This window comes from Pagrus pagrus (assembly GCF_965226575.1).
Source record: "Pagrus pagrus genome assembly, chromosome: 4".
Lineage (NCBI taxonomy): Eukaryota > Metazoa > Chordata > Actinopteri > Spariformes > Sparidae > Pagrus > Pagrus pagrus.
This window is the reverse complement of record NC_140188.1, coordinates 28,651,694-28,664,253: the sequence shown is the minus strand read 5'-3', so window position 1 is coordinate 28,664,253 and position 12,560 is coordinate 28,651,694. Positions and strand designations below refer to the sequence as shown.

General features: G+C 40.3%; 1 protein-coding gene across 1 annotated transcript in view; it reads right to left on the bottom strand.

Moving 5' to 3' along the window:
- The window catches only part of LOC311256405 (solute carrier family 12 member 9), a 70,570-nt gene extending 59,608 nt beyond the window's left edge, over window positions 1–10,962 (bottom strand). Inside the window, exons 1-6 of the mRNA XM_084351459.1 lie at window positions 10,405–10,962; window positions 5,780–5,914; window positions 4,463–4,600; window positions 3,454–3,774; window positions 395–502; window positions 172–283 (exon numbers count right to left, since the gene is read on the bottom strand). Coding sequence (XP_084207585.1) covers window positions 172–283; window positions 395–502; window positions 3,454–3,774; window positions 4,463–4,600; window positions 5,780–5,914; window positions 10,405–10,624 — 1,034 coding nt within the window. The 5' untranslated portion in view covers window positions 10,625–10,962. The remainder of the gene's footprint in view (window positions 1–171; window positions 284–394; window positions 503–3,453; window positions 3,775–4,462; window positions 4,601–5,779; window positions 5,915–10,404) is intronic.
- Between the last annotated feature and the right edge of the window lie 1,598 nt (window positions 10,963–12,560).

Here is a 12,560-nt window from a genome sequence, read left to right as displayed (position 1 = left end):
TTTGAAACTTTTGGGATTAAAAACTGGATTTATCTTCACTCTTGTTTGCCATAACCAGCCACGGAGGTGCCGAAATCCACTGTATGAAGCTACATTACAAGAAAATGTAAGGCTAGTTTACTTAGCGCATGTGTGTGTGTGTGTGTGTGTGTGTGTGTGTGTGTGACTGACCGGTCACAGGAGCAGGCCACCAGTACGCAGAGCAGATTGTAGATGATGAAGGTGAAGATGACAGCTGTGATGGTGCCACGTGGGATGGAGTAGCTTGGATTCTTAAGTTCCCCTGATAAATAAAGCAGTTCACATGTGTTCATTTTTAGCTCACAGATCATAATCAGTCAATATCAGGTCACAGAAACAAAAACACACCCACTCACAACCTGCCCTCACCTACCTGACATGTTAGAACCAGCCATGATGCCGGTGCAGCCATTAAACATGACAGCGAAAACTGTGGCAAATGTCATCATATATCCTGTTGTGTAATCCACAGTGTAGTCGGCTGCGGGAAGAGATAACAGATAAGTTACCGTTGTTGTGCTTTTATCAGTATCATCAGTCTTCTAACGGACAGTTCCATTTGGTTTGTTGGCCGACACTCAACTGTATCTGCTCGGAGCCAGACTTCATCTTCTTTTATGGCATTTGAAAAAAAGCATTCTCTACACGTATTTCCTGCTGTTTACAGAGTGGCATCTACTTCATCACAGGATGGTGGATTTATTTCTTCAAAATACTCATACTACTCTCTCAATCAAATCTTTATGATTGTATGGGTATAGTTGGAAATACATGCAATATCTTCCCAAACCAATCCAACCCATCCCAGTCTAACGTGGATCATGACTGACACTTTAAATTCAGTAAGCACTCTCTTTTTAATAATAATAATAACAATAATACCAATTTTACCAGGGGGGTTCCAACAAGAACTTAACTCAAAAAGATTACTGTGTTTTACTGATTCAAAACAAAGAAAATATCAAAAAGCTAATATTAACAACAGCAGTTTGATGCAACAAAACCATTTAGGTTGTTAGACACATTCAGAAACCATCCATGGAGGTTTTAAACACATTTACCCTTTTCTCTTTAAACTAATGTAAACATGTGAAATTAGAATTTGACATGTCTCTGTGTGCGTTTGTGCTCCATTTAGTCAGATCTTGGGATTATCGAAAGCTTTAAAGTGTAATAGTCCTCACGTGTGCCTGAGTACATGCCCGAGTTACAGCAATTAGCTTAGTAATCATATGCTTGGATATAATCCCTGCACACACAGTGGGGTGCTTGGTTAGTTTTCCCTGGATGTCAAGAATCGGAGAGCATGTACACCTAATTACAGATCAATACAAACACCCACTCTCTGCCAACAGTGTAGGAAATGATTATGTATGGTCAGAAACGGGGACACAATGGTGACAGCAAAAAGTTCACGCCACCACTGCAGAGGCTCTGCAATGCTGATTTCAGCTGTGTTAATTGGTGGGAAGCCAGTGAGGGATCATGTCCTTAGCGCTGCAGTAGTGAGTCCTACAGGTTGATGTAGCATTCACATAAATGAAGTTGGGATCTAGTAGGATAGTGTGAAATGCTCCATCTTTCTTAAAAGGAATAGTAGGAATAGAAAAATTTGGTAAATACACTTATTTGCGTTCTGGTCAAAAGCTCAATGAGAAGATCGATACCACCCGAGTCTGTACAGTGAATGTGAAGGTACTTTGAGCAGCTTAGCTTACCTTAGTTTAGCTTATCTTAGCGCAAAGAGCCCCTCTGAAGTTCACTAATTGAAACGTTAAATCTTGTTTAAATCCATACAAGAACCAATGTGTAAAAACAGGCAGCAATGGAAAATGACAATACAAGTTCTGCATTTGGATTTACTGAAATACTGTATATGTACAGTAGATGTACAATAAACTATGTCACTGAGGCCATACTTCCAATACGCAACTATTTAAAGTGAAAATTCCAAACCTAAATTTTTCACACATTGAATCAAGTGACAAATCTATCATTAATAACTGTATTACAATATTTTTTAGGCCTGTTGCAATTCAATAAATGAACAGAATTGAGCGACTGCATTGTGCAACCCTGTTAAAAGCTGTAAATTACAATGCTTGTTAAAACCCTCTGAGAAAAAATATCCCAAAGTGCTGGTTTCAACCATTATGTAGTGGTTAAACTGGTCAATGTAACCTTCTACTGTTGACCTCTTACCTGCATACACATTTAAACAAGAACTTTTCAAAGAGCTTTGTGTCACTACAACTTTAGTGGTGTATGCAAATGAACAATGTTAAACTTCTGTCTATTTTGCCTGCACCCAAAGCCTCCCACTCATCGGGCAAACTTTTTTAAATCAACTTCAGATTGTTGTTCTGCATTTTTGTATGCCCACACCCACGGACACAAATAGAGTAGTCGGATCGTGATAGAGTGCCATTGCTCTCCCTCTCTCGTACTGAGGGAGCGGCGTCTCACTAAACTCTGATCAAACTGTCTAAACTAGACAGTGCTGATAAACTATAAACCAAGATTCTGTTGCTACACTGCCTATTTCTCACCTAAACTGTTTTCAGAAACATTTGAACATAGTGGTAAGATGCAATGGAGAAATATTGTGGACATGAAGTGGCCATCATATTGTTTGTGTATCGTGAAAACAAGCTGAAATAACTCAAACTGTAAAACAGGGTAGTTCTGATCAAATAGCCACAATCCTGTTCATAGTCCATTTCTCTTAAGTGTTTACAGAGACATATTTTAGTGAAATGTTGTTCGATATGGCCACTATACTGTTTCCCATTTCAAAACTGACTTCAAGCCAAAAACAAGCACCGCCCAACTCGCATTACGTCACCCATCAGCCCAGTCTTGGGGGGCAGTTTTATGCAGTCAGAAAATTACTTCTTTAAGTTTGTCAAATCTTCCAGTCTGGCATTGTCCTGATGTCAACGTAAGTTTGAATTACAGCCTTTAAACTAAAGACACAAATTTCAAGGAATTTCCTAAATTGAACATTGGGCTCGTTAACAATCAACAGCTTGATCATCAGCATTTTTAAACTGCTAGCATGGCTAATATAATTGCCACTAAATCCATGTAAATTAGATATCTGAACAATGAATTCAATAATTTAAATTATGATTTCAATGAAAGTTGCAGTGTTTCGACTCCTTTTCGTCGCTTTTCAGCTAGATTAATGTAGAACAGCTGATGCAACCCAGAAGTACAACCAAACCACACAACAATTTCAGGCAGTTCACATCCCTCTTCTCTCGTCTTCTATAATGTTGATTAACATGGTTTAAATCTATTCAATTATTAACACTAACTAACCGATTATTCATTGACATTCCTTTTTAAAAATTAAACACATCACAGATCAAATGAGGATCTTCAAACATGCTGACAGAGCTATTTTTCTCCCAGCCTCATCCACCTTACCCCACAGGTTCCCGAGCAGCGTTTCCAACTTGAAGCCAGTGAAGTTAGCTGTGGTTGGAAACACGGGGCCCGTTCCATTGGTTATCAGGTTTGCAGTACTGGGCAGGACAACGGTACGAGGGTGTACAGCAAAGAAGCTGACGAAGATGGTGCCCAGGACAAACATGACCACCAGGAAAATGAGGAAGCTGGCCTTGGCGTAGATGTGGGCTCCCACCAGGCACACCAGCAGGCACAGCAGGAGGACAGCTGTGGCGTAGAGCAGAGACCACCAGTAGCCTGATGGCAGGACCTGGTAGGGAGAAGTGGCCACAGTTCCATCTAGAGAAAGTAAAAGGTGTGGAGGCAGGAGGTGAGGAGGGGAAAGGTACTGCTTGTAAATGATCGACAGGATGTATTTAAGAGTACAACATTACAGCACAGAATGAAAATTGGAACTGGTGAATTTAAAGGTGCAGCATGTGATTCTTGGAAAAGATAAATGAGTCTCATTTTCTGTGTCGTCAAATCAACCGCTATATAACAGGGAGAGTAAATGATTGTTATTGCCATGTTGTGTCATTTTTACAAAGCACTGCCTGACACTAAAAAATATCACACTAGATGCCAACACTGTTTTGTTTCACATCATGCCTCTTTTGATTGCGGATTGCAAGCATGCTTTCTTAAATCACACTGTGGCGGCATTATGCGGCAAGGGATAGTTTATCGACCTGGAAATTGAACTCAACAATCAACAATTTTTGCCCAGAATCGCTTGCTGTACACTTTAAAAACAGCTTTATTTCATCAATAATACAATAATATCTGAGCTTTTCGGATCATCTCAGTATTACTTCTTAACCCTGCTGATATTTTAAAAGTATAGCAAATACATATAGTGGATTGATGGATGAAAGATGTTGTATGTAATGTGTATTATAATGTGTGTAATATGTTGTAAGCTAAATCTACTGTATATAAAATCATCTTTCTAAACCAATACAATCATTTCCAAGCTTGAACTCACCTTCTGGCACTCCAAAGGTGGCCACAATGGCTTCAACCAGACCCAGCACATAGAGAGCGCTGCCACACACGTTGGCTAGGAAGAACATGATGCCGATGCTGCCACCAAACTCTGGCCCCAACGCTCGACTTATCATGTCTGAGCGAAGTTAAGGCAAAGTGAACTTGGTTGTTGGATACACTGTGAAAAAGGTGAGTTTTTAAAACTTTTTATAGAACCCATTTCTGTCAAAGAGGTTGACATGAGTGAAGTGGGGAGATGCTCTTGGCTATGGTGCGTTTTGTCTACAGAAGGAGAGAGGGAAACAAACCACAACTTTTAGATTTTAGTTTGCCTTCCTCCTGATCTAAGGCTAGCTCTTTCCCCTGTTTCCAGTCACTGCGGTAAGCGAACTGCCTCCAGGCTGTAGCTTCATATTCAACAGACAGATATAACAGAGGTATCAATCTTGGTGAATAAGCAAATTCGGAAAATGTCAAATAATTTAACTGAGATTAAGAGATTAATTTAGAGCTAATTACTGCATTTTTTAGGATTATAGTCAGAGGTGGGTAAAGGACATGATAAGATAAACTAACAATCATTTTCATTAGTGATTAATCTACTAAATATTTTCATAATTTATCAATTAATTGTTTTACTCTATAAAATGTCAAAAAATGTGAAAATGCTCATCAGAATTCCACAGAGCCAAGTGTCGTCTTCAGATTGCTTCTTCACAGTATTCACAGTCAAAACAGTCCTGACAAGCACTATAATAGTGTGTGTAAATATAAAAACATAGATTACTTTCATACAACTTTACTTCCACAATTAAAATACTGTGACATACTATGTGTTGGGGGACAGTGCTAATTACTGCAGATGATCCATGTTTAAAGTATTATTTCTCTACAAATCATCTACAGTAAGTGACAACTTCAACAATTGAATGTTAAGGAGACAATGCCGTTTAATGCACAGTCTGTGTGTCAAAACTGTACGTGTTAATATGTTTCAACGATAGAAACAGCCTGTCCTGACTGATAAACAGCACTGTGTGGGCTCAATGACCAGACTCCTGGCAGCAAAACATACTGGCCCCTATCGAACGTAGCAAACAATGTCCTATAGTGCAGTTAACAAACATATCAGTCCGCCAGTCAGTGACAAACACTGCCACATACAATGCTACATACTTCAGTAACACAATGCTAGAATGAGGGCACTTTCTCTTTGCTGAGCCTATCAAGGAATTCTACAAGTGTGTGTTCTTGGTATCTTGACGATGTTCCTGATACTGACTGTCATGTGATGGTGCGTATGTCAAGAGGATACAATAGGCTCCCCCGGCATCCAGGGCTCCATTGGTGGAGATGGCACAGACTGACAAAACGGTCATGGAGATGATGAAGTAGGCCACCAGAAACATGGCGATGGCTTGGTACAGTCCGGACTGTCCCACCACGAAGCCTGGTCAGGGAAAATAAAAACACAGTGAGACAAACATGGAGCAGCTGGTCGAAAGCAGAACTTCAGCATTAGCTGTAACATCAGAGTGGCTGACGAGGGAAGTTATTCTTTCCAAGGACGAGCACTGACAATGTGAGCATTCAGTGTGGCATGAGAACTACAAAGAGGAAGAACTGTGCTTCCAGTTTATGATGAATAATATATTCCTGAAAATGTTATAAGAAATCAAAATGAAAGTGACCGTTGCACAAAATGACTCAACAGTCCCTCTGAAAGTGAAACTGGTCACATGTTGAAGGTGACTCCAATTTCCTCTCTGTGCTCTGTCTGTACTGCTGACGTCTGGAATCAGGGTTTGTATAAGGCAGCTGATTTTTTTTTTGTTTTTTTTGTTTTTCCCTTTCCTTCAGTGTGTTATATAGGTTTTTGTGTATGTAAAACATCTTGACAAGGGGAGCTCCACTCAAAAAATGCTCCTGAAGTGCCTGAAATGCTTCGTCAGTAGTCCCGCCTTTAATACTGGGACTTCTTGACATCACACTTCGTCACCATGCCACACATTTACATTATTTATGCTTAGCAGCTAGTTTGGCACGTAAATAATGTGGTGAACACATCGTCAGAGCTGATCGGAGACACTGTTAGCGGTGCTGGCTCAGGCAGGCATGAGCTGACCAATCACAACAGAAGGGAAGGGGGCCTTAAAGAGACAGAAGCTAAAACAGAGCATTTCAGACAGAGAGTGAACACAGAGCCGCAGCACTGGACAATACACAAAAAGAAATAGAGCATTAAAGCATGTAAATCTATTCTAGTAGTAACTCCAAATAAAAATAAAATGGAACCTGAAAATGGGCATAACACGTCCTCTTCAAGAGAGGTCCAAAATCCGTCAGGAGTGACCAGCAAAGGCAGGTCACATATTTTGGAAATGTATGATGACAGATTAATAAGATACACTGTCTGTTCCTGTCACTACCTAACTACAACTACGTGAAAATATTAAAGAAATGGTGGATTCAGCATGAATACGATCAACCATCCAGTTTCTGTAAAACGTTTAAGAGTTCCATGCCGTATCGCCTTAGGAAACCTTTCGTCTAGTCATGATTAGAGACTGAGAAAGGCACATATCACAGATGTATCCTTTAATCATTTTTATATCCCCCTTTATAATTCACTAATTAGATTTGGATTAATAATGTTCCTAACAGCATCTAAAATGAATGCATTTTAATGCAGCATTCTTGAAGTTAATTCTCCCTTTGTGATGTTTATGATATTACAATGTTCAGCAGAGATGATTTCGTTTGTGGTCACTTTGGAGGCTGCACTGTAGTGACTGGTGCCTCTGTCAATACCTCAGCAGCAAGCTCAGGTACCAGTTTAATTAATGAACTGGTTACTGAGTGTTTACTGCTAGTGTCAACATAACTGCAGGGCAAATATAAGCTCTCCTTTTGCATGCTACAGTGTACTGAATCATGCGAACACTGGGCAAAATGAATGACCATTTGTCTAGAATCACCCAAAAACTCATTCAGTATAAGATATACTCAGTCAGTGCAATCTGCACTATAAAAAAACCTTGACTTTGTTAAAAGTTGCTTTAAGTTTCTTTTAACATAGCTTTTAAGTCCTGCTTCTTACTAAGATTGTTTAACTAATTAGTCAAAGTTGAGGCTAATTCTTCAGATGATTTCTTATATGTTTTATACATACTTGCTCAATCGAGAACTCTGCCACAGCTTGACAGGATTTCACACTTATCAATCTGGCCATTGCTCAAAAAAACTCAATACCCCTCCCTAACATATAGGGCTCTATGTTAGGCCAGGCACAAAGCGGAACACAGTGCAGCACAAGTGTCATTGCTAGTTTCAGACTGACGCAGTTGTCCTCACACCCAGCGCCCACATTGTGTAAATAGCTAATGTACCTGCGCCCACCTGTGCGCCCTTTAAAGTGAGGTGTGGTCAGCCGCACTGATGGTGGATTGCTATCTTGAGGCAGCAGGAAGTGACACCAACAAAAAAGCTGGTCTAAAGTCAAAGAGCAGTCTGTTTACTGCACTACACAGGCGGGTTCACACCGTTTATACACTCTGATTTTATGATTTGAGAGGCTGCTTCAGTTATTTTAAACATTTCCATGAACGCAGTCATGTCACTGTAACAAATATCATGGCTCGTTTTAATCAGCAAAACTGAAAGCTGTAGTTATAAACTCTCCAGAGGAAACGAGTCAGGAGTTTTAAATCATCAATTTAGTTTATCAGCTGTTCCTCGTGCACAAATGCGCATGTTAATGTAGAGATTCCTATATTGTTTCTGCTGCTGAAGGATCGATGCAGGTAATGTCATTAATATTTTCCTCATTATGGAATTATTTCACCCTCTCATCCCACTGTTATTGATCAGGATGATCAATTAATTTTTCGCCCAAAACACATCCATGACTAATTCAGAGTGTTAATACCACCTCTTTGCGCCGCGTGCCGCACTTTGCGCCCCGAGATTATCCGCTGTTTCACAGCAAATTGGACTTGGACTAGGTAACCGCCCTAAACGGACTTGCGTGCTGCGCTTTAGACCGTCTTAATACAGCCCATAATGTGCAAAATGAGGTCAGATGATAGCGATGGTTGATTAAAATAACTAAAATCTTGCATCTTCATAATCAAAGTCATGTGTATCTAATCAAAGTGTGGGAAAAGATGTCAGTGCCATTTTACAGCATGTTAGACACATTTTACGCATTATCACCACTTTCAACTACTGTAGCTGTTTATATACGATCAGTAAATGTGACTAACAGCATAATGCTACCATTTTCATGGTCTGCTTTTATCTACAGCATTGCTCTGGGTGTCGCATGATCACAAAGCATCGGAACCAAAATCTCATGGAAAAGGCAAGAATGCAGCCGTGGACACAGCATTCAGTTTGACTTGCTGGGATATGTTAGACCGTGTTTTACTTTAAAGATAAACTGTGCAACAACACATCTGTCTCTTCATCTTCACGTATGTGGAGGCTCTCGCAGCTGAGGATTCTACAATAGTTTCACATCCACAATTAAACGACTGTGAGTTCCTGTGTAGAGCCTTAGTTTAAAAGTACAACACAGACAGCTACTGTGTGTGTCCATGTGAGTGTGTGCATGTGCGTGTGCGTGTGTGTGTTCACAATGCGTGTCCACTGCACAGCAGCTGACATCTCATGAGACTGGGGGGGCAGGGGAGGGGGTAAAATGAGAGAGAGAGTTAGAAAACAACTAAGAGGTAGAGCAGGGAAAAAACAGACGAGCACAAGACCGTAATAACCAGAACAGACAGAGCAAAGTTAGAAGAGGAGATTATCTACGTTGTCAGCTTCTTTTTTATGTTTTGACAGCAGAAATGTGAAACTGGATTGCATGACATACGATTACTAGCTTCACGCATTTTTTCACAGGAAATTGGAACTTACACCCTCTTTACAAACTTCATAATTCAGCTAGTTTTACACTTAACCCTAGACAGATTTCCTTGAAATAGAAAAACAGAAATCCTTCCTTAATATGAACTTGACCTGGTGTCGCCACAGCAATAAGACTCTGAAGGAGACCTGTAGAAACCAATGAGTTACACTTCACTACCAATAATAACACTGTGAGGAAAATGTTAGAACGAATCTGTTCTGTGTGACTGAAATATCAAAAGCCTGAGCATCTGAAGCTCATCAGTCCATGCCAGAGTGCATCTCTCTGAACTGCTCAAATTATTATTTAAACCTCAAGAAATAGATCCGAGATTAGGTTATACGTAGCATTCAAAACTAAAAAAAGTCCAGTCAATCACTGTATTCTTACTAAATAAATGTAAACAAGGAGAGATCGTTCTCCTGCTCACTGGGGGAATTCTTTGCATGTTACATGCAAAACTGTGTTAGATGCTTAGCTACATTTAATGCTGAATGTAATTACATAGTACAAATAGGTAAACTCACTTTGCATATAACTGGTGATTGCAAATCACACATCTCAAACTACAGCAGCACCAGAGGCCAACAGAGGACTGAAGCAGAAATAGGACCCTGATGTTTAGTGCAGGTGTGTGTGACACCTGAAGTCACTGCTTTTAACTTTTAAATGGATTTATCATATCAGTTTGAATGTCATTGAGCACAACTTTAATTCAATAAAACATCTACTTGTTGAACTGGTCTGCATGCTCACAAGTGGACCTCAAATGTTATTCAGATAAAAGAGGATTTCTTATTGAGTTGATATTAATGAAACAACTATTTGATGACTTGCTTGCACACCGAATTCACCAGTGACTCCTAGAAAAAAAAAAAAACGTAATATTATACATTATGAACCCTCAGTGATTAGCTGTGCATTAACATCTCAGAGTTTTGAATGGGGTTTGGCGTACCTCTCTTATTGAGACGTCAGAAAACAGTGTGCAGTGATTTATGTGGACGTCCGTTACCACCGGCACTCACCTATTCTGAGAAACACCACCACGCTGAACATCGACAGCAAGGTGGGGATGACCACACCGAAGAAGATGGAGAGTTTCTTCGGTTGCCGCTGATGTGCGGACCTCTGCCTGGGGCTGCCCGGGTGCTGCTCCGGGGCCTGCCCGGCCGGAGGTGACCGCTGCTCGGATTCATTGACGCTGGTGGAGAGGCGGTAGTGGAGGAGAGGAGTCCGCTCTGTCATAGTGAAACTTGCCTCCGCACAAGCTTCACAACTTCACAGAGGGGTCTGAATAATTGCAAACTCCGGCTTGCTCCTTCAATGTAATGATAATAAATGTTTCCAGAGGTTTTATCAGAAGATAACGCCTCCTGACTGTCCCGACCGCCTGCCTAGCTACATAGCAGAATAGTGTGCTTTCGTCATCAATCACAGCAGTTCACACCAGCGTATTAAACCTGGACATCAGACTGCGAAGTCCGCAGACATGATGTTAAAAAGCAGTCACAAACCCCCACAAGCAGCCCATGTCCTGCCACAGTAGCTCTGGATAATTCCTCAGCAAAACTACTGAATAGAAGAATATCATGTGATGTGCGAACGTTAATCTCCCTCAACCACAACTACAACTTCCGGTCAATCTTTCAAAAATAAAAGCTTTGACGGGCTAGCGCGACGCCTGTGGCGGATGCCACAGAGATAAAAACTGACATTTCAACATGAATACGCATTGAACGCAAAATTCAGTCGTTCTTCTTGTCATATTGTGCGTATCCTGCTATAACATGAATCATGATCGATAGAAACGTGCCATAAGCGAGAAAAGTAAATGAATGGTGGCGTCACTCAAACAACTATCAAACTACAAAAAAAGTCCTGAGATCTGTTTCCTGGTGTCAGGTGAGTCAGGATCAATTACCAAGAGCCAGTGTTTCTAAACTACGGGGGAAACGTATTTGTATTGTTGTTTGAAAGATAAATCATGCCGTTTCCGGTTGTGTCCTACCTGTCTATGTCTAACTTCACAAAGCTTTAAACGCTGGATCTTCCTGTGTTTTCCATCTTCCAGCCTGTTGCTTTCGGTCACATGATCAGGTGGGCTGGGCCAATCAGAGCACTGCATTCTTCCGGCCACCTGCAGACACAACTGTCTGAGCTGTTTTTGGAACAAAAATGTTAGACTAAATCAAACCTGTTTTATTCTCTTCTTTCACTTCTGTATTTTCAAATAATGATGCAGAAATTGTTCACCATTGAGGCTTTTATTTTGAAAATTATGACCGGTTTAATACTTGATTAAATTGATCTGTAGGGTAGCTCAGCAGTGTCATGGCTGGTCCATTACACTCCCAAACAGCTTAAAGTCCTGCCCAGCAAATAAATAACACATTAACACACATAACAGAGTCTGACTAGCAGAATTTCTTTTTTGTTGTCCCAAAAATGACTAGCAGAGAACCTCTTTTCTGGACACTACAGTGATTTAGTAAGAATTACATACTGTTGAAGAAATACAGCAGCATTAATACTTATATATTATATAAAAAAATAAGTGCATTCATATCTACAATATCTACAAAAGTATAATGCATATAAGTGCAATAACCTATGTGCACATACAACATAAATACATACATTAACACATCTTCGGATTTCAAACAGATATTTCCTAAGATCTCAAGGAAGATATGATCAACTGAAAAATATACTGACTGACTTTGTTGCAGCACACAACAGTTCCCCTTGTTGGAAATCTAAATAGTGTCATTATCAAAGTTTTCTTGTCGGCCTGGGCTTGAAAATGTACAGAGTCACATTTGACAGTCCTTCCACAGTGTGACACAGAGGAGAGACGAGATTCATGTTTTCCTAGTTACATGAGGGTAAATGACTGAACCCAACATAGAGCACCTCTGATCCAGCGCCCACAGAGGGCGCCACAGTTACAGTTTTGATTACACGTTGCAAGGGACCAACAAAGTGCACTGCCACACTGTGCTCATTTCAGCACTGGTCTAAGGAGTGTGGATTACAAAGTGGTGATCATAACACAATTACATTTACTTGCATGGAAACAAATAAATGCAGGGGGGCATCAAATAAAACCGAGATAACACAACAGCATTCCAGTCAGATTATCATTATTATTATTGTTATTATTATTATTATTAACCTCAAA